Genomic DNA, 25,076 nt, shown 5'->3' with positions numbered 1-25,076 from the left:
CAAATATTGTGGGGTCATGGTCAAAAAAATACAAGATGTAGCAGTTTAAAGCTTGAAATATGTTCTAGAGAGCAAAGGAGCTAGGATTATATCTAAGAATCACCTGCCCAGCAAAACTTAGTATATTCCTTAAGGGGGAAGGATGATATTCAATGAAATAGAAAAAATGATTCTTAAGAACTTTATAATTATTAGGGAAAATAGAATGAGTACACACAGGCAGAAGAAATATGTGTGAGTTGAATATGATGGTTAATATCCAAAAAGACAAAATTAAGTGGTAAAAAAAGGGGGATGTAGTGGGAGAAGCAGAATGGAGTAAATTATATAAAAAAAAAGATGCAAAACAGCTTTTACAGTGGAGGGGAAGATGTGGGGGATGTGGCAGGCAATACTTGAACCTTTTTCTCAGTGGAATTTGTTCAAAGAGAGAATAACATACATACTCAGTTGGACATAGAAATCTATCTTGCCCTTCAGGAAAGTAGAAGGGGAATGGAAAGGGCACTGATGGAAGGGAGAAAGAGAAGGATAAAAAGAGAGAAAAGCTAAATGGAAGGAAGTACACACTAATCATGTGTGTGAATGTAAATGGAATGAACTCACCCAAAAAAGATAAGGATATAACAGAGTGTATTAAAAGCCAAAATATTAATATGTTATATATTATAATATGTTGTTTACAAGAAACACACTTTAAAAAAGAGACGTTCAAAGTAAAGATTAGGGACTGGAGCAGAATCTCTTATGCTTCAACTGAAGTAGAAAAAAGCAGGGAGTAGCTATCATGATCCTCAGACAAAGTAAAAGCAAAACTATAATCTTGTGAAAAATGCTCTAAATAGCTAATGATTAGAGAAGTTAAAATTAAAATGACTCTGAGGTACCACTTCACACATGTCAGAAATGGAAAATGCTGAAGGAGATGAGAGAAAATAGATACTTTAATAAACTGTTGTTGGATTTGTGAACAGGACATTCTGGAGAACAATTTGTCACTATTCTCAAAGGGCTATTCTATCTGTGTCTCTTTCTCCATTTCTGTCTCTCTGTCTCTGACAAATGCAGAATCCCTCACTTCCACATTTGTCATGGTGATATGCTTGGTCACAAGAGTGTGTTGGTGCCACCTTCTCCATGAAATTGTAGGAAGTTTTTCAGGTGCAAGAAGCTTGAATTGCTTTGGGATTTTTTATGCCTTAGGTGATTGGGAAGCCACATCAATGGTTAGAGGCTTCATCCCCTGGACTAATTAAGTCTTAAGGTCAATTTCTAGACTTTTTAATAGAAATAGCCTACCCTATGTGAAGGTAATGTTGCTTCTAATCCCATATTTCCTCCCATTTGACTTATAGAGGAGGATAACCTATATGAGACACAAAGAGTTTTAGTGATTTAACCAAGGCATCATATCCTGTAGATAAAAATGTGAGGAATAAAACAGAGATCCTTTGACTCCACAGTCACTGTACTTTTCATTGCAAAAATAAGGAAGGGATTTTTTTAATGTCTAAGTCATCTAAATTTTTCCCTCCCTTAATTTTCTTCCCTATCTGTTTGTCCTTCAGTAGGAAAGTCAAGAAAGGGAAAGAATGCAAGAATTTGTGAAAAGGAGATTTTAGGAGTAGGAGGTCAGAAAGTTTGAGGGCATTAATCCCAGATTAATATTTATGGCATGGGAGAGGAACCTCTGGTCTTCTCAGTAACCCACTTTCTTTCCTTACATTGTTGTTCATCATCCAAAGTAAACTGGGTACATGAATAGAAATATTCTGAAAAAAACATATGAAAAATAAACGTTTGTCAGAGCATATATTTTAGAATCTGATCCGTCATTGCAATGAAACTTTTCCCATTAGGAATAAAATATTTCTGCAAACATATATATAATGAACTATCTTTTAATGCTATATTCAATGCTTAAATGCTTCTTTTGAGTTGTTCCTCTCACGAAGATTCTTTCCAAGATAATACCAATGGAAATGATAATAGTAACCATTTACTTATGCTTTAAACCCCAAGGGGATCAGAACATTTTATAATGAAGATGAAGCATCTAAATGGAAAGCAGGAAGCAAAAACAAAGAAAACAATTAAGAAAACTTCCCCAAAACCAGGTAAGGATGGTTCATTTTCCAAAACAAGATTTTCTTTTATTTATTATCAGAATATTTTTCATCCTTTGCTCATACAAATGCTGATATTATCCAGAGGAGGTATAAATACCATTACTAGAATGGACAAGAAAGAGTGATAGCCTCTGAATTGACTTCATACAGTCAAATATGTATTCTTTGAAAACATTCAGTATTTTCTGGTGCCACCTTCTCCATGAATTCTTCCATAATCCCTTAATCTAAAAGTAATTTTTCCTTTCAAAGCACTTTGATGGTACATCTGTTATGTATAAAGTCCTTCAAATTTATTCATGATTATTTTCCCTGAACTCCTTCAGGGAAAGGGACCACGGCATTTGTCTTTGGATCCCATTTCTCTTTGCCTGTATGGTAAGGAATCAAGGAAGGGATTATCTGTATGACGTTGGAGAATAGGGAGAGATTCCCCATTGACGAAATATTATCAGGAGATTTCAGATGGTTGGAAGAAAAGGAACCAAGTGAGTCAGAGCTGAAATACAGAATAGAGTTATTATTGCTTAGGATATAGCTGAGAACATTTGGGATTTGAAGTCAGAAGACTTGAGTTTGCATCCTGCTTCTGACACACATTACCTGTATAACTAGAGCAAATCAGTTAACCTATGAAAGCCTCAGTATCCTCATCTGAAAAATAGGGATAATAATGCTTACTCTATAGACTTCATAGGGTAAAACACGGGGGAAACACTTTGCAAATCTTACTATGCAATTGTGAATTAACGTGACTATAAATCCATTTGCTCTATCCATAATCATAATAATAACTGATATCACTAGAGCCCATGATACTTTCAAATTAAGAAGACTTCCAAATTTTGACATGAAGGTTAATTGGGATAGTCTGAGACAGCCTGAAAATTTTTCCTGAAAGAATATTTCTTGTAGCATAAAGCCCTTGAGAAGTTAGGGCCTCTTGAACATTAAATAAAAATTCAATTATAAACTACAGTTATCACAAGAAAATTTCAATATGACAAAAAGTCACTATCGTTTCATAATAGACCACTTCTTTTGAGTGTTGTTGAAGGGAAGAGAATTTAAGCATCTCTTTACTGAATGCAAGTTTGGCATGTGAAGCCAATTGAATGACGTGTTTGGAAATTTAGCCAAGTAAGTATCATCATAAAATGAGATAATGAGTTTCTGATACTTCCAGTCCCATCTTAGCTCATTTTGGACCTATCACGTATACCCCTGGTATTTAATTTCTTAATATCACTCAGTCCAAATAAAGTCCAAGCAAGTGAGGCCCTGAGTATCAATATCTAAAATTTCACTTAAAGTAAAAGTACATTTTGGTTTTTGACTCATATACCTTCCCAGAAAACATTACATTATACAAGTGAGTCTACAGAGGACTTTTTGTTGGAAACACATCAAAAGTTTAAACAGCACACTTGATTGAAGGGAGTAGTTGCCATAACTAGGCAGAAAAGCACTATCATTTTGGTCAGAAAAGGTGAAATCAAGTCTTGGCTTTGCCATTTGCTAGGGCTGTGACCTCACTTCTCTGGATATTAGTTTTTGTCTAACAAAATAAATTGGCTAGATAAGAGAATCTCTATGGCACCTTCTACCTCTAACATTCTGTGTTTTAAAAACAAAAACAAAACAACAATTCAGGAGTATTTGACCCAGAGGTTGTGAACCATCATTGTAATATATAGAATCGTGGAGTTCTCAAAATCTAAGTCAGTAGATTGAAATCTTTGGTTGGTCCAATAATAAACCTCTAATTTGGGGCCTATCAAAGTACCAATAATACATCAATCAATAAACATATGCCAGGAAATGTGCTAGGAACCAGACACACACACACACACACACACACACACACACACACACACACACACACACACAATGAAACAGTGATATTAGCTAACTTGCCTGTAAACAAATAGCTAGTCACAAAACGAGGCAAAACTCAGTTTGTCATCTATTATGTTTTAAATTTTCTAGAGACTATATATTAATTTATAATTAGTAATTAGTAAAAGTGAGAGAGAGAAAAAGAAAGACAAAGGCAGAGAGAGAGAGAGAGAGAGAGAGAATCACATAATTTGATTGCTCCAAATTAATTTGTATGCCACACTATCCTGCTCGCTTTGCAAGACTCTCTAGTCTGAAAAAAAGAGTGAGTCTCTGATCCATCCCCTTTCTTATAAGGCCAATGATGTCACCCCTTCTGGGTCTCTCTGGTTGGACAGATGTGACCTCTCAGCACTTGGGGCCAGCCTCTTCTGAGAGCCAGGGAGCCACAAGATCTCTGGCGTCCTCCCAGAGTGCAGTACACACTCAAAGGGTAAAGCTGATGATGCTGATCAAAAAGGGTTTTCAAAAGGAATAAGGGGGTACAATTTATATTAAATTCATACACATCCATTGTTCTTTCACTACATCCAAGGAGGTCAAGGTGGAGGCATCAGTGATGCAACTCTAATAATGGAATTCCCAGGGGCAAGCAAGGAACTCCTCATTCACATAAAAAAGATACTTCTTTGCATGAAAGTATCTCTCAATGTCAATCATTCTCAAGTTCAACTCAAAGAATATTAACTGCCTTCTCTGTGACAGTCATGGTGCTGAGCATTAGGGATGCATAGAAAACGGGAGGGTGGGAGGAGAAAGACCTGCCTTCAAGGAAAGCAGTCTAAAAGGGGGAAAATGCAAACACCTATGTGCAAACAAAATATATACAGGATAAATTGGAGATAATCTCAAGGGGAAGGCACTAAGGTTAAGGAGAACCAGGAAAGGTGCTTGGACTGGGTAGCAAAAGGCTGCTGCCTCCAGACTGAAATTTCTTTGCATATATGAATCAGAAAATCCCATTGTGATGCAATGAAAAGAGCTTTGGAGCAGGGTCAGGACCTGGCTTCAAATCTAAGTCTGTCATTTACCATCTCTGTGACCTTAAGTGAGCTATTTAACTTCTCAGGGCCTCAGTTTCCTTATCTATAAAATAAGGTTAGATTAGATCACTTCTAATATTCCTTCCAACTGTAAATCTATGATCCTATTAATTTTACATTCAAGCTTATCTATTTATAAAAGGTCATCCTTAAGTTAGACTATCAAGATTTTCAGACTTGTATATGCTGAATTTCAGCCTCAGTGGGGTATGTCCCTGTCTCTCATGAAGAATAAATAAAAAACATTATGTCAGCCAATAGAAGCAATAGTTTTACATTTCACTAGCACTTTAAAATTTCAAAGCACTTTCTTTTACAATCCCATGAAGCAGGTTGTACAAGTATTTTAATCTTCATTTTTCAGAAGGGGAAACTGAGGCTCATAGAGGTAAAATGACTTGTCTAAGGTCCTACAGTTATTATGTGCAGTCAAACTAAAATGTGAATATATATCTTCAGCCCCCTGGACCACCATATTGATGTTAGAGTTCATTTGACCATCAGAGTTCTCAGTACAGGAAAGAATAGTTATCTTTTGGGTACCTACGTTCTTGGTCAAAGGAAATCCACATACTAATTTATAAAGAGATTATAGGGGAGTGTGTGGATGTGGGGGCTGAGGATGTTTGCTATTGTGTAATAATATATACTTTCTCCTGCCGTGCTCCATTTTCTTCTCTCTCTTGTGTAGGATTCCCAAATTCTAAGCAGAGCTATCCAATCATATATATGAATTTACGTTCAAGATGCATTGGAAAAGCAAATATCAGTCGTAATGTGAGAAGCTACCAACTGAAAAGGACACTGTATACGAATAATCTGAACATATCTAGCATTGAATGTTCAGGTATGGTCATTTTTTCATCTGACAGTCACTTGTTGATTTAGACCTATGTTGTAACGGAAAGACTGTTGTATATGGAGTTGGAAAGTATGGGTTTGAGCCCGCTTCTACAACTTAGTTAGTACCTGTGACTTAGGCAAAGGAATTTCCTCTTCTGGGCTTCATCTAGATAATGAAAGAGGTTGGACAAAAGTATCTTGATGGTCCCTTCTAGCTCTGAATCCTGGGTATAATTTGTGTTCTACTGTTTCTTCCTAAGAAAATGAGATTCTAAGGGGCAGCTGGGAGGCTCAGTAGATGGAGAGCCAGGCCAAGAGATGGGAGGTCCTAGGTTCAAATCTGGCCTCAAACATTTCCCAGCTGTGTGACCCTGGGCAAATCACTTGACCCCCATTGCCTAGTCCTTACCTCTTTTCTGCCTTGGAACCAATACACAGTACTGATTCTAAGATGGAAATTAAGGGTTTAAAAAAAAAAAGAAAATGAGATTTTATCCAGAAAGTAGTAAAAATGCAAAGAAATTCCTCCCTTAATTTTGCTACAATAAACCCCACTGTAGATAAACAGAGAAAAACAATTATTTAAAAACTATATCTTTGCCATAAATTCAAAATAGACCCAAAAAGGCAAATAGAACAGTACCTGGGATGCTAGCATTTTTTAAAAGGTAACATATTAAAAATATTATTCCCGTGAGACATAGTTAAGACAAATTAAGGACAAATCAATAAAACTCGTAAATAACAACCTAGTAGATAAAAAAAATAATAATAAGGGTTCCTCTAGGGTATAGAATGTATAAAATCAGTTACTACAAATCATACTTTGAGTTTCATTGCCTGGTAAGCAAGTGGGTGCTGAGATAATGCTCAATTAAAGGAGAGGGAAGTCTGAATTTCATCAAAAAAGTTTTTTAAACTTCCTCTTCAAAAATGATTGGGGCAGATAGATGAATCTAAAATAGATTCCTAGCTGTGGGACCCTGGGAAAGTCACCCATTGACTAGCCCTTGCCTCTCTTCTGTCTTGGAATCAATACTTAGTATTGTTTCTACGATGGAAGGTAAGATGGTGTGTTATTTTTTTTTTAATGTTTAGAGAAAGAGGGAAAATCTATGGAGTACTCAATGGAAAAAAAGTATTCTATTCAGCTTCTGTAACAACTCTTAAGCCTATCCTTTGGGCTCATGGGAAGGAATCTCAGAATACCATGTAAGAAACGTAGCTCAGGCTGTCTCTGAATACCTTTATCATCACAGACTCCGAGGTTCCTAGAAGCTGATCTTCTGCTAATGAATGGAGAACATACTAAGCACAGCTACCACACATAGGATGTTATGGGAAGGAAAAGAAGGCACAGTAAATACCCTGTTCTCCCAGCTATTACCCCAGGGCTTAGCAAGTGGGGGGAAATACACAGACATGCCACAATGGGACTATTTCCCCCAAAATACAGACAGGTCATATACTTCCCAACTCCAGGGTCCTTATCGGAAGTACATCCTTCCTCTGCATAAGTATCCTTCTCTAAAATATGTATTGAAAAAGCACACTAGTGAAAGGGAACCAAGCTGTTAATTTAGCCTAGGGAACTGTCTAGCTACCCACCTGTAAATTTCTGGGTATCTTGGCTATTACTAGTGAAAGTGAAGCAGATGCCCACTGAGTCAATATTGCACAGGTCCCTGAAACCAATGAGATATTTAGATATACAGAAAATATCTCTTTAATAAAAAATAAATTAGGAGGTGAGGATTAGGGAAAGAGAGGTCCCTACTTCTAAATTTCTACTCTTGTTCCCAGCTTGCCACATTTGTTGCAAGACAAAACTCTTCAGTTACTTGAGGCTATCTGACACTCCCTGATTTAACTAAATCATCCAAAAATCTGTCTAAGATCTGCCTGGCTAAAAATCCTCTTTTTACTCCCAAAAAAGTTGGTTTCAAGGATTTGTTAACTCAGAATGACAGAGCTCACCCTGCAGGGTCTGACCCTGGGTTGGAACCCAAAGCCCAACCTAACTTAAAGTAAAGCCCAGGCAAGTTGACACACACTCATAGACAGCAGGGATATTCAGATCTGCTCCAAACTGCTCTTTAGCTGATCAGGAACCAAAGGGAAGGATTGAAGGGTTGTCCTTTGTTCTCCAAAGACTTGAGATAGGAAAAGCTCCTAGAAGCTGCTTTTTCTCCCTCTCCTTGGCTAGGACCAAGACCAAAATGGCAGTCCAAGACCAAAATCAAGGACCAAGTATCAGTCCAGGACCAAGACCAAGGACTAAGTGACAGTTGCCTATCTGTTAGCCCTTCTTTATTTCCCCCTGGCTTCTAGAACACTTTCTCCAAAATTCTTTGTCATGTGCCAATACAGTTTCTTAAAGCCAACTTTCCATCTTATGCTTCTCTCTCTAATTTCCCTATTACATTCTTCCCTCTTATCATCTGAGCAAATTTGTTGAAGACAAATGTCTCATATGATCACCAATAAATATATAAATTCCCTTATTCTAAACTTATTTTATTATGCTACCCCCAAATAACAAACAAACAGTCCTATCCTATCCTAATCTCTGCATCCTACTCTTATCCACTGTTTTACTCTAGGGATATAACATGGGGGGGGGGGGGAATACAATAAACAGTTTCACAGAAAGCAAAATTAAAATACAAACATTTGCAAAAACAAAAAATTCAAGAGCAAATGCAAAGTAATACAATGATAAAATGCAAAATGCAAAACACAAAACTCTTCCACAATAGTGGTTTGAAAGAATATACTGTTAAACTAATACATTAAAACAAATATATCTAAAAAATATTGCCCTATACCATTCTAGTAAAAATTGAAAAAAGAAAAATATTTACAAAACTCAATGTAGCTTATACTGTTACAAAAACAAAAATCTATCTAATCAAATGAAAAGAAGAAAGAAAAGAAAAAACTATGCAAAAATTTTATGCAAACTGCATGTAAAAAATCTTATTTGAACTATTCTAAACAAAATGTCCCCTATGCTAATACAGAAAACAAAAACTGTCTACAGAAAACTTGAAAATTGAGTCTCCTATGCTAACTTTTGTAACATTATAACTATGTACACAGCTAATTTTTAAAAAATCTATACATATGTACATATATGCACAAGGATTTCTGTACAAATATATAGATATATACAGATTTATAAAATAAGCAACTCCAATTATTCACAGTGAAATATAAAAAAATATACAGAAATTAACAGAAATATACAAATCCTGTACAAATTACTATAGAAAATTATACTATTTACATTTATATACACTTTCTACACACTTGTCTAGCCTATATATGTTATCTACAAAGTATTTTACAGATTATATACAAGTATTTACAAATATGTATACACAAATATGTGTATGTGTGTCAAGAATATAAATGTCCTCCCTCTGACAGTACTAAAATCTATATGAAGACCTATATGTATTTTTATATTACCTGAATGGAATGTCTTAAAAACAAACTTTCCATTTAGGTAAGACCTCATGGAATTACTGTATATATTGATTGATTTTATTCCCATGTGATTCATATGTATTCATTTATTTACCTGAATACTATCACTTGGTAAAATATCTTATGACATCTTGTGATCAGTGTGCCCTAAATGTAACTATACTCACCAAATCTCCAGATACTCCTCTTCTCATGTTGTCTACAACAAATTTACATCCATAATTTGATAGCTTTCTTCTTCTATACTGGATTCTTTGTACAGTCCCTGTTATCATGGCACAGTTTGGTTTGCTCTCCGCTGTCTGATTCTGTTCTGCTGTCTTCTGTCTTACTCCTCTTCTCCTGGAATGTCCTCTTCCACTGGAATTGTCTCCTCATCATTGAACTTTCTGGCTGCAGTCATGTTGTCTGATGAAATTCTATCAGGTATCTCTTTCTTCTTCTTCTGGAACTCTTTCTTCTTCTTCTGCTTCCCTGGGAACTAGCTTAATCTGTGAGCAATGGAGCCAAGATTCAGGAATCCTTGACCCCAAAAACCATTAAAACGGAGACTAATAAATTATTGAACTTTTTACTCTCAGGTCTGAGATAGATAGTTTTGTCAGCAGAGAACAATTTCTCTACAGTAAACAATCAAGCAAATGAATAAAATTAATATTGATCGAATTAAGGAAACTAGGGTTCAGAGAATGGAAATTACTTGTCCAAAATCATGTGACAATTGTTAGAATCAGAACTTGACCCCAGATATTCTGGCTTTATAGCCAATGTTTTTTTTTTTTCAAGTTGAAGACTCCAGATGAATATCGAGTGTCTCTTGGATCAAGAGAGACATCTTTGCAAAGTTTCCCTCGGGAAGAAAGGATGATATCTAAATTTATGTTAGTAGCCTTCACTGCCTATTAAGAGCACAAGAGCACAAGATTTCCACCACTGACTGACGAACTACAAATACGTTTGCAATGCCTCTATTAGTTTTTTAAAATGAGAAGAAAATCCTCACACAATAATAATCCATGGAACTAAATCTTTTTTATGCTTAATTACAGTGGAATTTTGGCAGGAAAAGTGCTACACTGGCTTGAATACATTCAAAAATAAGGCTGTCACCTTTTTTTTTGAAAATGGAAACTATGAGATCTTTGTTGAAGATTTACCTGAAAATGAAGAGCGAGGTACAGTGTCTTCTTTTGTCCAGAATTAATATTGATGTGATGATTAATTTCATACCCTCAGTTCTCCCCCTATCAAAAAAAATCTACTGTGATTGTGAAATTCTATGAGTTCCTCAATATTTCAAAAACAAACAAGTGTTTTGAAGGCTTATGGACAAATCTTATATGTATGTATGTATGTGTATGTACACATATGCGTACATAAAAGATCTTTATTCATAAATATACACAGACCCATATGTAATTAAGGAGACATTTCCAAATTTCACTTAATGCATCTCAGAACCATGAAAGCTTTGTCTTAATTACTGGTACCCATGATTTTGAATATTTCCTAATATTTTCCCTTGTGTTCAAAAGCTAAATTTTTGATTAATCACCAAAGGGTGTTTTCTTCTAATTCTCTTTCAGGTTTGCTGTACTTGGAATACTTCACCACTAAAAATTCATACAGAGGTAAAACATATAATATGTAAGGAAGGGAAATGTTGGTGCTTTGATTTTATTCCTCTACCTATTGAAGTTGTTCTTTATTTCTTTAAAGAGCACTTGGTAATTGAATCTATACAAGACTTTTGGGTGCTTTGAATATTTTATGTATTTTGTAGTTTTTTTCTAATGGGATTTCCCTTTCTGTGATTTTTTTTATACTTTGTCCTTAATATTTAGAAATGCTATTGATTTTTGAGGATTTATTTTGTAGCCTTAAGCTCTCCTGGAGCAAAATTGCCTCATTTAGTATCTTTGTTGATTCCCTAGGATTTTCCAAGTAAGCCATATATTGCCAGCAAACAGGACATCTCCTTTTTAAATCTCCCCTTTACCTATATTTATTTCTTTAATCTCTTTCTCTGCTCTTATTACTATTGCTAATATTTCCAGAACTATATCAAATAATAATGGGAAGAGTGAGCATCTTTGCTTCACTCCGGTTTGAAGCAGAAAAGGTTCTTTGTTGTTATTGTTCAGTTATATCTGACTCTTCATGACTCCATTTGGTGTTTTCTTGGTAAAGATATTGGAGTGGTTTGCCATTTCCTTCTCCAACACATTATATAGATGAGGAAACTGAGGCAAACAGGGTTAAGTGACTTGCCCAGGGTCACAAATAGCTAGTGCAGTAGTCCCTTATTTTATGCTACCAATACATTCCAAGACCCTTGGAGTAAGTTGAAAATCATGCGTAATAGGAAAATCCATTATTTCATAGACGTTTATTATATGAACCTCCCTAAGCACTTTATGACTTTTCTTAGGTTTATCAGAGCCACCAGCATCACTACTCTTGTACTCTGGGGTCATTGTTAGTATCTAAATAGTGTTAATAAAAACAAAGAAAAGCCCTCTGACTCTATCATGACTTGTTACAAGCAAGAACACCCCATCCCTATAGTCTGATGCAGGAGCTAAGAGGTCCTAGGTTCAAATCTGATCTCATACACTTCCTGGCTGTGTGACCCTGGGCAAGTCACTTAACCCCTTAGTGCCTAATCCATAGTGAGCCTATGCCTTGGAATCAACACATGGTATTGATTCTAACATAGATGGTATGGGTTTAAAAAAATACTAGTAGGGTCAGAATCCTTTACTTGGAAAAAATATAGTTTTTGAAGAGGAGAATGGAGGTCATGAAAAATGATTTTTACACCAAATTTAGAACTCTAATAAAACCATTCCAGAGTCATGTTTTTTTTTCCCCAATATGTCTACATTTTTTCTAGTAGATTTAATTCACCAAAATCAAAATGAGTTTTAATTCTTAGTTTTGTGGGTTTTTTTATTTCTCTCTGTCCCAAAGGAGATGCTTTGGTGGTCCTGGCTCCTCAGCCCTCTGACATTCGTCTTCAGCTGCATGCCAATGATCAGAATGATCTTGAGGTAACAACAATATGCTCTTAGTGCTAACATGATGCTCCATGTGTGCCAACATGACCAATTCTCAGTTATCTGTCTATATATCTATCAGTTATCTAAGAGGGGTGGAGAGTTGCAATGAAGTGTGTTATTTAAAAATCCTTTGTACTTGCTTTTGGAGTAGTCACACCTTTCATTCCAATTGCACATTAAGATTTACCTAAGAAGATAAGTGATACAATGGATAGATGTTCTGGGTCTGGAGTTAAGAAGTCTTGAATTCAAATTCAACTCAAAAACTAGCTATGTGACAATGGGTAGATCATTTAACTTTGCCTGAAATTCTTCAACTATAAAATGGAGATAATCATGGCACTTAATTCCCAGGATTGCTGTGAGGATCAAATGAGATAATATTTGTAAAGCACTAAGCAAATCTGACACATAGTAGGCATTTAATAAATGCTAGTTTTGTTTTCTTCCTCATAATAATCCCATGAGTGATATATTACAAGGCTATTAAGCCCATTTCATAGATGAGTTGTGAAAAAGTTTATTCAATACAATTTTATCTAAATGTAAAAACAAAACATACCAACAAAAGTTTTTGTGTTTTTTTTTAATAGTTCAATAAGTGTCCTGCCTTGCCCTGGGTGCCATAGCTTGTTCTTGTTGTTCAGTCACTGGGCAGCCTCTCTCTTGGACTCCCTGGATAGGGTCTACCTCCATCCCAAGTCATAGAGAGATCACTGTCTATATTGGTGGAGAAAGTTCTTTATGGGGAATGAAATCTCAAATCTTTACTGTGTTGTTATCTTTATCCTGCTTCATCACCCTCCCCTCAGCCTTCTGCACTGTGTTACATAGAAGTGGTGTTTAATAAAGTTTTATTGAATTGACTCAATCAATAGGCATTTATTATATGCCATCCAGGAGTATAAGACACTATGCTAGGCAATTATGGATACAAAGAAAAAATTCAAACAGTTTATGACCTAAAGAAGAAGGGAGGAAAGGGGAGAAAGAATTTGGATGGCAAAATGTAGGAAAACAAATGTCAAAAATTGTTCCTACATGTCATTGGAGGGTGGGGGGAAAACAATGAAATATCACTGGGGAAAAAAGTAGGAAGCACCCCTGGAGTTTACTATGTAGAGTACTGACAGTCAGACTTGTGCTTTCAGGAAATCACATTGGCAGTTGTGTGAAGGGACAGAGTAGAGTGGAGACTTAAGACAGGGAGCTCAAGTGAAGAGGGCGAGAAAGAGCACAGTGGCTAGAAGAATAGAAAGAAGACAAGTGTGAGAGTTATTGTAGACCACTCAGCTCAGAGTAAGTGCTTAATAAATACTTGTTAATTAGTTGCAGAGTAATTATGGCTGTAGTCACCATCTATAGTAATCTTTGAACTCAAGAATATACTGCTTCCATTTCTTCTCCCTCTATTTCCCAGGAAGTGATGGATCTGCTCGACAAGATCTTAGCCTTTTTTAAAATTAAGCTTCAAATCAGCTTTTACATTTTCCTCTTCAACCCTCCTCAAGTGGCTTCTGAATTTTCTTCACATTCTGCCATTGGAGAAGTATGATCTTCATATCTGAGATTGTTGACATTCCTCCTGCCATCTTTATTTCTGGCTTTTGATTCATCCAGCCTGGCATTTCTCATGACTCTGTATATAAATTAAATAAATAAGGCTTCAATATACAACCTTATCATATGCCCTTTCCAGTCTTAAACTAATAATTTGTTCCACATTCAGTTGGAACTGTTGCTTTTTGGTCTGCACACATACTCTTTAGGACACAGATGAGTCAAATGATCTGGTACTCCCATCTCTTTGAGGACTTGTCACATTTTGTCATGAATCACACAGACTTTATTGTTGTCAATGAAACAAAAGTAGATGTTTTTCTGGAACTTCCTTGCTTTCTCCATACCAGGGAATATTGGCAATTTGGTTTGTAGTTCCTCTGCCCCTTCAAAAACTAGCCTGCTCCTCTTATAGTTCTTGATTCCTAACTTGCTGAATTTTATGCATAACCTTGCTGGTATGTGAAATGAGTGCAGTTGTTGAGTAATTTAAACATCCTTTGGCATTATCCTTCTTTAGGACTGGGACATAAACTGTTGTTTTCCAATCTAGTGGCCACTATTGAGTTTCCCTGATTTGCTGGCATACTGGCACTTTAACAGCATCATCTTTTAGAATTTTAAATAGCTCAGCTGGACTTCCATCACCTGAACAAGTCTTGTTGTTAGCAATACTTCCTAAAGTCCATTTGACTTCATTTTCCAGGATGTCTGGCTTTAGATCAGTAACTACACACCATGGTTATCGGTGATGTTAAGGTCTTTCTCAGATAGTTCTTCTATGTAGTTTTATTACCTCTTCTTGATCTCTTCTGCTTCTGTTAATTCCTTACCCTTTTTGTCTTTTATAATGCCCATTTTTGCATGAAATTTTCCCTTGATATCTCAAATTTTCTTCCCCCTATTACATGTAAGAACAATTTTTAAACTTTTTTTTTTTTAGTTTTAAATTCTCTCCCTTCTTTGGACCCTCCCTTGTTACTCTTCTCTCTCCCTTATCTCTGATTTTCTTGAAGAGATCTCTTGTCTCATTCTGTTGTTTTCTTTTATTTCTTTCCATTGCTCATTTAAGAGAATCTTTTTATCAATGTGAAGGAAATGGAAAGATTAAACATCAACATCTTGGGTATCAGTGAACTTTAATGAATGAGAATGAGTGGATTTAATTCAGGTGATCATTACATTTACTACTATGGGCAAGAATCCCTTAGAAGAAATAGAGTAACCTTCATAGTCACTAAAAAAGATGAGGAAAGCAGTACTGGGATACAAAAATCACAGAATAATTGTTTTAATCTAAAACAAACCATTCAACATCACAGTAATGCCAGTCTATGCTCTAACCACTGATATCAAAGAAGCCAAAGTTGACACGTTCTAAGACCTATAATATCTTCTAGAAATAACACTCCAAAAAAGTCAAATTCATCATATCAGGATTGGAATGTTAAAGTAGGAAATCAAAAGATAATTGGAATGACAGGCTAGTTGCAAGGCAGAGTTTTGTCAAGATAACTTGCTGGTCATAGCAAATACTTTTTTTTTTAACTTACCTTATTTCTTAGAATTGATACTGAATATCAGTTCCAAGGCAGGAGAACAGTAAGGGCTGAAAATAAAATTTCCTTTACTACTCATATATCAGTAATTATAAAACACGGACTCGCATATAATCCTTTAGGTGGTAACTCTGTTTTAGAAAGAGTTAGAATCAGTTTTTAAACTGTGTAGAAAATAGCAATTATAATTATAGAATATTAACTATAGTATTAGAAATGATACAGTTTGATATATTAGAATATTGTAACAACTAACTAGATTAACTAACTGCTTCTTGGGGAAAAAATACTTCACGTCTGTGTAGCTATCTAGGGAAAGTAAAACTCATGCAGTAGGAAAAAGGGATGCTCGTCTGGAATGGTGAATTGAGAGCTGGTCTAATGCAATCATAGGAAAATAATCCTGGCATGTCCAGGTATTGTTTGATCCTGTGAAGTTTTCTATTCACTATAGGCTCCCCAGAATATGATGGCCAAGATAGGTTACTTAAACATTGTACTAAAATTTATTACTAGATGTTATCAAAACTTATTACCAAATATTATGTAACATGTTTTTATCAGGTTCTGAACATTGTGTCTTGTTAATTACTTAAGCTAATTAACTATCAAAAACCCATGAAACACACTGTTGAACATCTAGATGAGGTCTTTGCCCCAGGCTGGGTGTTGTGAGACCTCCAGCTTTAATTTCCCACAATTAAACATGGATCGTTAGCTCAGAATAAAAACCCAGATATATTTTTATTTCTATCAGGGCTAGGCAATTGGGGTTATATAAGATTTAAATTAATATCCAATAATTCCAAGTATTATATTTTATAAGATTTATTAATAATCACTTGAAGTAGAATAAAAGGACAAAAGTAAAAGCCTGACTAAAGAAAAGTTTCCCCAGCCACATTCACTGGAAAAGTAAGAGGGATGGGGTCACACACAACCTTTATCTCCAAAACATAAGGATGGAATGTGAGAATGAAAATAGGATGCTGGGATTTACAGTGCTGAGGATCAGATTTTAATTACAGAGTTAAGTGATTTGCCCAGGGTCACTCAGGTAGGAAGCATCTGAGTCTAGATTTGAACCCAGGACCCCCCATCTTCAGGCGTGGCTCTCCAACCACTTAGCCAACTAGGTACCCCCAAATACTTTTTCAACCCAAAAGGCAACTCTACACATGGGCATCACCAGATAATCCAGATCAAAATCAGGTTGATTATATATTTGGCAACCAAAGCTGTTGTGAAATGTTGAGAAGAGCAAGGGGCTATGGGACAAATGATTTTATTTTGGGGAAAAGTGTGATATTTGAGGCTTAAGAGTAGGAGTCAGAGAATAACATAGAACCTAGCGCATAGCAAATCCTTGATAAGTATTTTTAAAAATTGAACTGAACTAAAATGACTGTCTTTCTGTCTTGTTTCCATAGCTTCACAAGCATGAACACCACCACCAAGCTCAGAGAAAGAAATTATTCTTTATGCATTCAGAAGGGTCTGGGTTTGTTTCATTTGAGTCTTTCTATGCTCGAGGATTCTATATTGGTGTAAAGGAAAACCGCCTGGAACTTATGAAGAAAAAAGAAGGTGACGAAGCCTTTATGTTTAAACTCACTAAGTAATTGGATTTGAACTCTTTTGATGGCTTCTTAGGCTAGGGAAGGTTAGTTGAATAGAAATCTATGATTTTCTGAGCGTATAGCCTAAAAACAGACCCTGAGGAGCCTGAGAATGCCCTCCATTTACCAACAACAGAGAAAGCCTGGGATTTTGGAGGGCTGATTTCCACACTGATGGGTGGAACCCTTTTGGGGATCCTTTGGCTATGAGTTTTTTTTACTTTGTTTTCTTTTGCTTTCTTTCTAATCTTTGCATGTTCGACAGATATAATCCTGACTCTGTAGAACTACAGTGAAGTTAGAACTAACAGAAGGAATGTCCTTTACAAATCAGTGATGGGTGCAGGCAAGTCCTCTAAAACAACAAACTCTGATCTTTGATTTCTTCCACGTCATCAAGAAATATTTCCACACATAAAGAAACGGTGATTGGGGTTTCTTAGAGCCAAGGACAAAGCTAAGGCTTTCTCCTAGGAAATGAGGGCCCATTTCTAAAATGCCATTAAAAACAATGTTAAGTTCATAGAAATATATTTTCCTTGATTCCATAACACTCCATTATAATAACCAATAAAGAAGAATCAATGGGGGCAGCTAGGTTGATTCAGTGGATAAAGAGCCAGGATTGGAGATAGGTACTCCTGAGTTTAAATCTGGCCTCTAGATACTTCTTGGATGTATGGCCCTGGGCAAGTCACTTAGCCCCAATTGCCTAGCCCCTACTATTCTTCTGTCTCAGAACCAAGTATGGATTCAAAGACAACGGGTTTAAAAAAAAAGGAAGAAGAAACAATGGAGAGGAGGCACTAACCCTGATCTTCTATTTTTTCAGTCAACTATAACAACTAATTTTTATATGCGCAGCAATAGATAAAGAGCTGATATTGGTGATAGGAAGACCAGAGTTCAAATCCTTCCTCTGACACCTAATGACTGGCTGACCCTAGGTCAAGTACATAAGCTTTTAGTACTCTAGTTACCCTTTTAAGACAATAAGACACTGAAAAGATAGAAGGGGTTTCCTCATCTGAGAGTTCCCCATGCTAATTAAATTACTTGTCTACTCCCTGAGCTGTTGTTATCATTTTATAAATGAGGAAACAGGTTCTACGAAGTTAAATGACTATTTTCCTATTTGAAAACAGATACCAGGTAGTATATAACCTATCAGTGTGAAAATAGGAGTGTGTACCTATATGAAATTTTGTAACTCAGACATTAGTGTCTGAGGCAAGATTTGAACTCAGTTTTTTCTGATTCCAAGTCCAGAATTCCATAGTATTACCTAGATGCCTACTTAAGGTGAATTTTTATTCTATTCTTGAATTTTTTCTATTATTTTATTGCTTTATTATTTTGCTTTCTATTGTTTAAAAATGGATTTAAGTTTCCTACCCCCAACCCTCACAAGATCATTCCAACAGTTCAAAGAATCCTGTTTAATCTGTTCAGAATTGGAGAGACCAATTCAACCTCTTCATCTGACAAGTTCAAACAATTTCTTCTAAAAGTCAGATTTTTCATTAACATGTTCAAACAGCTATAAAGTTAGGGTGTTTTTTTGTTTGTTCGTTCACAAAAAGGAGGCAAGATAAAGGTAGATTTATTACTGTGCTTTTTTTGCACTAAATCTGTTTAAGAGTGACTTTACCATTACAAAAGACTAAGATCAGAAACTCAGTATCTTTCTTCATTTTTATGAGCCACAAAAAATTCTAGTTCATAAATCTCAAACCTTGTTCCTCCCATGCAGAAAGAAATTAGTATCTTCTCTACTGGAGCAAATTAAACTCTTTTACTCACCCTTTGGGCAGCGTTGGCCTCAGACACTAAGTAGCTCTGGGACACTAAGCAAGTCACTTAACCCTGTTTGCCTCAGTTTCCTTTCTCTAGCAGGGTAGTTAGGTTGCACAACTGATAGAGTTTGGAATCCGGAATCAGAAAGACTGGCGTTCAAATCTAGCCTTAAACATTTATGAACCATGTGACTTTGGGATTAACCTTGTATGCCTGTTCCCTTATCTGAACAATGAGTTGGAGAAAGAAATGGTAAACAACTCTAGTATCCTTGCCAAGAAAGCCCCAAATGTGATCATGAAAAGTTGGATACATCTGAAATGACTAAAAACTCCCACCCTTTAACAATGAAAAAAAAGGTCTCCCTTGTTTTGTGTAATTGATGTATTCCCAAGTAACATATAGAAATTGCATCAGGCCAAAAATATACTAGATGGATATTAAAGAAAATCTTGTGTAAGATGAAAAATTCTTCTTTAGAGTGACTGTTCATTCTCTAACTTATCTTTTTTTTTATAAGCTCAAGTTTTTGTATGGAGTTTAATTCAAAAGATGTCTATGTTGTGTTCTATCACATAGAACTAGCAAAAGAAATATTTTTAATTAAGATGTAAATATTTGCTTAACTGGTTTTTAAAGACATTTAAGGTCAACATCTATTAGTTATATAGAGACATTTCTTGGTCTCCTTAGTTTGAAAATATTTTTACTCTAAAGACAAGTATAGAAAGCATAATCTATATTATTTGTTCTAAATGAAGCTGAAATAACCATTCTTATGTAGGCTATGGTTTAAAAGAACTACTGTTATATAGTTGATTTTTGCTGATTGTTTCTTTTTTTCCTTTTTCTGCTCTTTAAATTCTGTATTTTATGGAATGACAACTCTCTGAGGGAGAAATATTACACAGGGACATGTAGGTGATATAAAAACCCTAAAACAATAAAAATTCATTTTAAAAGTTTCACCAAATGTGATTCTGATGATGCAGTTTACTTTCTTCAATAAATTTTCTAAAACGGATTTAGACCACAATTATTTAGTCCTTAAATGGCAATGCACTGAAAATCCTTCAAAGATCTATGAAAGCTCTTTTCACCGGGGCTAGTCACAAATACATAGCTCTTCAACTGATTATCTTAAAGTCTAGGTCTAACCATGTCACTTCCTTTACTCAGTAGACTCTAGTTAACAAATAGTATGTTCCTATGATAAAGAGAAATTGAATATCATCTAGTGTTTAATTTTTTTACAAGAAAATGACCTCTCCTGTGCAAAAACTTTAATCTTATGTGATCAAGATTGTCCATTGTACCTTCTACAAGTGTCTCCATCCCTTGTTGGTCATGAATTTACTCTTTCCCATTGATCTGATAGGGATGTTTCCTCCATGTTTCTCTAATTTGTGATATGACCTCATGTCTAGATCATGAAGCTATTTCGAGTTTATCTTGGTATAAAGCATGAGGTGTTATAAATAAATCTAACCTTTCCCCCACAAAAGAATGAAAATTACCTCTCCCACAAGGTTTTACTGTGGATTTCTCATTCACCATTTCTGATTAATCCAACAACAGTGTGTACTGTATGATAGATTGTAAACCAGACAGATAAGTGAAAAGGCACTTGTAACAAAGGTGTCAGGGCAATATCAAAGTCAAGTATTGATAAAGGGATGAATTAAGAGATTATGATAAGAGCCAGGCAAATCACTTCATCTCTTTAGGCCTCAGGTTCTTCAACTTTTAATGGGGTCAGGGGAGGGAATGGAGATTGAACTAGATGATCTATAATATCCCTCCCAGCTGAGAAATCATCTAATCCAACTCCTTAATTTTTACCAATGAGGAACTGACAAGCAAGAGAACTGAAGTAATTTGATCAAGGTCACATAGGAAGAACTAGGGCTAGAGCCAGAACCTAAACCTAAGTTCTCTGGTTACAAATTTAGCACTCTTCACCATATCACAGTGCTTCCCCAATTCAATGACCCAGTAGCAAGTCAATCGGATGTGGGAATTGAGACTTTGCAGATGACTCCAAAGTTTTGCTTGAGAGATAGGAAGAACAGTAGGTGCCATTGGAAGAAATGGGTAAATTGTGAAGAGACATAAATTTATAAAGCAAGATTATTAGTTCCATTTGGAATATGTTTAAAGTGACAATGGGCCATCAAGTAGAAATATCTTATAGAGGACAGCCATCCCTTGCTATATCACAGTTTACTTATCATGGCTTCAATGTATCACAGATTTTCAAAAAATATATATCTAATTCTGCATCATGAAATAATCAACAACTTTAGCAAAGTTGCAGGATACAAAATAAACCCACATAAGTCATCAGCATTTCTATATATTTCCAACACAGCTCAGCAGCAAGAATTAGAAAGAGAAATTCCATTTAAAGTCACCCGAGACAATATAAAATATTTAGGAATCTATCGGCCAAGACAAACACAGGAACTATATGAATACAACTACAAAACACTCTCCACACAATTAAAACTAGATCTAAACAATTGGAAAAACATTGATTGCTCATGGGTGGGATGATCTAACAAAATAAAAATGACTATCCTACCCAAACTTATCTATTTAGTGCCATACCCATTGAACTACCAAAAAATTTCTTTACTGAATTAGAGAAAACCATAACAAAGTTCATTTGGAAGAATAAAGGATCAAGGATATCCAGGGAAATAATGAAAAAAAAAATACAAAGGAAGGGGGCCTTGCAGTCCCAGATCTCAAACTATATTACAAAGCAGCAGTCATCAAAACAATTTGGTACTGACTAAGAGACAGAAAGGAGGATCAGTGGAATAGACTTGGGGTAAATGACCTCAGCAAGACAGTCTACGACAAACCCAAAGACCCCAGCTTTTAGGACAAAAATCCACTATTTGATGAAAACTGCTGGGAAAATTGGAAGACAGTGTGGGAGAGATTAGGTTTGAATCAACACCTCACACCCTACATCAAGATAAACTCAGAATGGGTGAATGACTTGAATATAAAGAAGGAAACTATAAGTAAATTAGGTGAACACAGTATAGTATACATGTCAGACCTTTGGGAAGGGAAAGATTTTAAAACCAAGCAAGACTTAGAGTCACAACATGCAAAATAAATAATTTTGACTACATCAAATTAAAAAGGTTTTGTACAAACAAAACCAATGTAACTAAAATTAGAAGGAAAGCAACAAATTGGGAAACAATCTTCATAACAAAAACCTCTGACAAAGGTCTAATTACTCAAATTTATAAAGAGCTAAACCAGTTGTACAAAAAATCAAGCCATTCTCCAATTGATAAATGGGCAAGGGACATGAATAGGCAGTTCTCAGATAAAGAAATCAAAACTATTAATAAGCATATGAAAAAGTGTTCTAAATCTCTTATAATCAGAGAGATGCAAATCAAAACAACTCTTAGGTAACACCTCACACCTAGCAGATTGGCCAACATGACAGCAAGGGAAAGTAATAAATGCTGGAGGGGATATGGCAAAGTAGGGACATTAATTCATTGCTGATGGAGTTGTGAATTGATCCAACCATTCTGGAGGGCAATTTGGAACTATGCACAAAGGGCAATAAAAGACTGTCTGCCCTTTAATCCAGCCATAGCACTGCTGGGTTTGTACCCCAAAGAGATAATAAGGAAAAAGACTTGCACAAGAATATTCATAGCAGCGCTCTTTGTGGTAGCCAAAAATTGGAAAATATGGGGATGCCCTTCAATTGGAGAATGGCTGAACAAATTGTGGTATATGTTGTTGATGGAATACTATTGTGCTAAAAGGAATAATAAAGTGGAGGAATTCCATGGAGACTGGAACAACTTCCAGGAAGTGATGCAGAGCGAGAAGAGCAGAACCAGGAAAACATTGTACACAGAGACTGACACACTGTGGTACAAGGGAATGTAATGGACTTCTTTAGGATCAGTGCAATGTCCCTGAACAATCTGCAGGGATCTAAAAAACACTATCCACAAGCAGAGGACAAACTGAGGGAGTAAAAACACCGAGAAAAAGCAACTGCTTGACTACAGAGGTTGAGGGGACATGATCAAGGAGAGATGCTAAATGAGCACCCTAATGCAAATACCAACAAGGAAATGGGTTCAGAGCAAGGACACATGTGATACCCAGACGAATCGCGCATTGGCTAGGGGAGGGGGGGAGGAAGCGGGGGAGGAAAGGAAAATTATCTGTTTCCAATGAATAATGTATGAAAATGACCAAACAAAATGTTTTAAAAACTAATATATATATATATATATACATATATATATATATATATCTTTTTTCTGTCTACTTTGTAGGCACAGTTATGTACAGTTTACATATTTCTTATATTTGTGTGCATGTTATTTCCCCCATTAGAACACAAACTCCTCAAGGGCAGAATCTGGGCATTTTTTTTTTGTAAACGTAGCATCCAACATAGTGGCTGACAGGTAATGCATTCCTAATAAATGTTTGTGGATTATTTGAAAAAGACCTTTTCCCACCTAATAGCTGATGGCAGTCACTGTTTGCATTGGGGTTGGTCACTGTTTACATTGGCAGGAAATTGCTAGAAGCATCTGAACAGAGACATGCTTACTGGAAAAGTGTAGGAAAGACATCAAAAAACTGGAATAGAAACAAAGGAAGGTGGCAAAGGGTCAAGATTGGCAAGAGGACTTAAAAACATACCAAATAAAAATGAAAGGACTAGGAATATACAATATATCCTACTCGTTTCAGGAATCACTCTGACTTTCTCTCTCTTTTACTCTCCCTCCCTCGAATGGACATCTCCCCCTGAAAGCAGGATCCAGGAGAGGCAGCTGATGTTTAAAGTTGGCTGGGGGTTGGGGAGGAGGGGGAGTTTCCCCTTTCAGCCTTCCCTCCTCAGCTATGGCTGCTCTCACAAACTGGCTCTTGCTTTTCCTCCACTTCTAGAGCCTCAAGGTTTCTTCTCAGGGAGATTACTCTCTCCTTCAAGCTGTCCCACTCACACTTGAGTCACTTTGGAAAAAGACAACAACTTTATTATAAACTAAGTCATCTAGGGTAACCCAAAGAAATGACTGGCAGGAAGGGAATTGGTAAGGAAAGTGGTGGGAGGTGTCCCTTCTCTAACTACCCCTTTTCCCTCCCTCCTCAAGTTTGGGGAACTCAGACCTTGAGTCATGTTGATGGGCCCTGGTCTTTGGCCCCCTGGCCAGTGAGATAAGTTTGACAGAGGCTCAAATGTCTTCTTCAGCTATCACTTCAGTTGCCTATTGGTGGGGGTCCTGTCATCAGGAGCCTGGAGATATACTCACTATATCTCCAGGAGAAAGTCTTGGCTAGACCTTCCTCCTAGGCTTCTCAAGGCTGAGAGAGATCTAACTGAAATTCCAGTCACAATCTTCTGGCTTCTCAACATTCCAGACCTGGGGAATGAGCTGCCCTGGAAGAAAATGATTTCCCAGTCACTGGACCTCTTAGGACAAATGTTAATTGAGGATGGGGTAGGGGTGGGGGAATGTTGAATAGGGAATTTCTATTGATATGTAAGTTGGACTAGATAGACTCAAATTAATTCTAAATATGAGATTCTATGAGTCCATAACTATCATTCAAATCTGATCACACAGGCACAACACTTTGCAAACATTAAGTCAGCTCTACAAATTCTAGTTATTATTATTATTATTGGTTCTCCCCACCTTTTTTCCAGCTCCCTTTTATTTGTAATTTTTCCCTCATTAGAACATAAACTCCTTAGGACAAGGTTTTTCTTTTTGCTTGTATTCAAAGCTCCATTGCATGGTAAATACAGGGATAAATGGAAGGAAGAAGCATTAATTAAGCATCAATTATGTGCCAGACACTGTACTAAGCACTTACAAATGTTATCTTATTTTGATTCTTAAGAGTTTAATAAATGTTTGTTGCCTTGCAAGCTTGATTCTCAGAGGAAGAATAGAATTGCCTTGAAAAGCATAAGGAACCTGATAGCCATCTTTAAAAATCTGAAGGGATATCATCTAAAAGAGGGATTAATTTGTTCTGTTTGGGACAAAAGAGA

At 36.1% G+C, this 25,076-nt stretch overlaps 1 protein-coding gene and 1 long non-coding RNA gene across 3 annotated transcripts in view; one reads left to right on the top strand and one right to left on the bottom strand.

Annotated features, from left to right (window-relative positions):
• LOC103093888 (interleukin-33) overlaps positions 1-20,027 on the top strand; it is a 53,497-nt gene extending 33,470 nt beyond the window's left edge. For both annotated transcript variants that reach the window (XM_007499555.3, XM_007499552.2), the window contains 6 exons: positions 2,023-2,117; positions 5,763-5,918; positions 10,456-10,581; positions 10,993-11,037; positions 12,380-12,459; positions 17,018-20,027. In XM_007499555.3, the coding sequence (XP_007499617.1) occupies positions 2,042-2,117; positions 5,763-5,918; positions 10,456-10,581; positions 10,993-11,037; positions 12,380-12,459; positions 17,018-17,209 (675 nt within the window). In that variant the 5' untranslated portion in view covers positions 2,023-2,041 and the 3' untranslated portion in view covers positions 17,210-20,027. The remainder of the gene's footprint in view (positions 1-2,022; positions 2,118-5,762; positions 5,919-10,455; positions 10,582-10,992; positions 11,038-12,379; positions 12,460-17,017) is intronic.
• LOC130455508 (uncharacterized) lies at positions 927-24,382 on the bottom strand. The gene is made up of 3 exons (XR_008913523.1): positions 24,185-24,382; positions 23,527-23,650; positions 927-2,628 (listed from the first exon to the last, which is right to left on the bottom strand). It is a non-coding gene; the product is annotated as an uncharacterized LOC130455508 (long non-coding RNA).
• Positions 24,383-25,076: the final 694 nt, after the last annotated feature.

This window comes from Monodelphis domestica, chromosome 7 (genome assembly GCF_027887165.1).
Source record: "Monodelphis domestica isolate mMonDom1 chromosome 7, mMonDom1.pri, whole genome shotgun sequence".
NCBI classification, from domain to species: Eukaryota; Metazoa; Chordata; class Mammalia; order Didelphimorphia; family Didelphidae; genus Monodelphis; species Monodelphis domestica.
The sequence above is the reverse complement of the archived record's forward strand: the minus strand, read 5'-3'. Positions and strand labels throughout refer to the sequence as shown.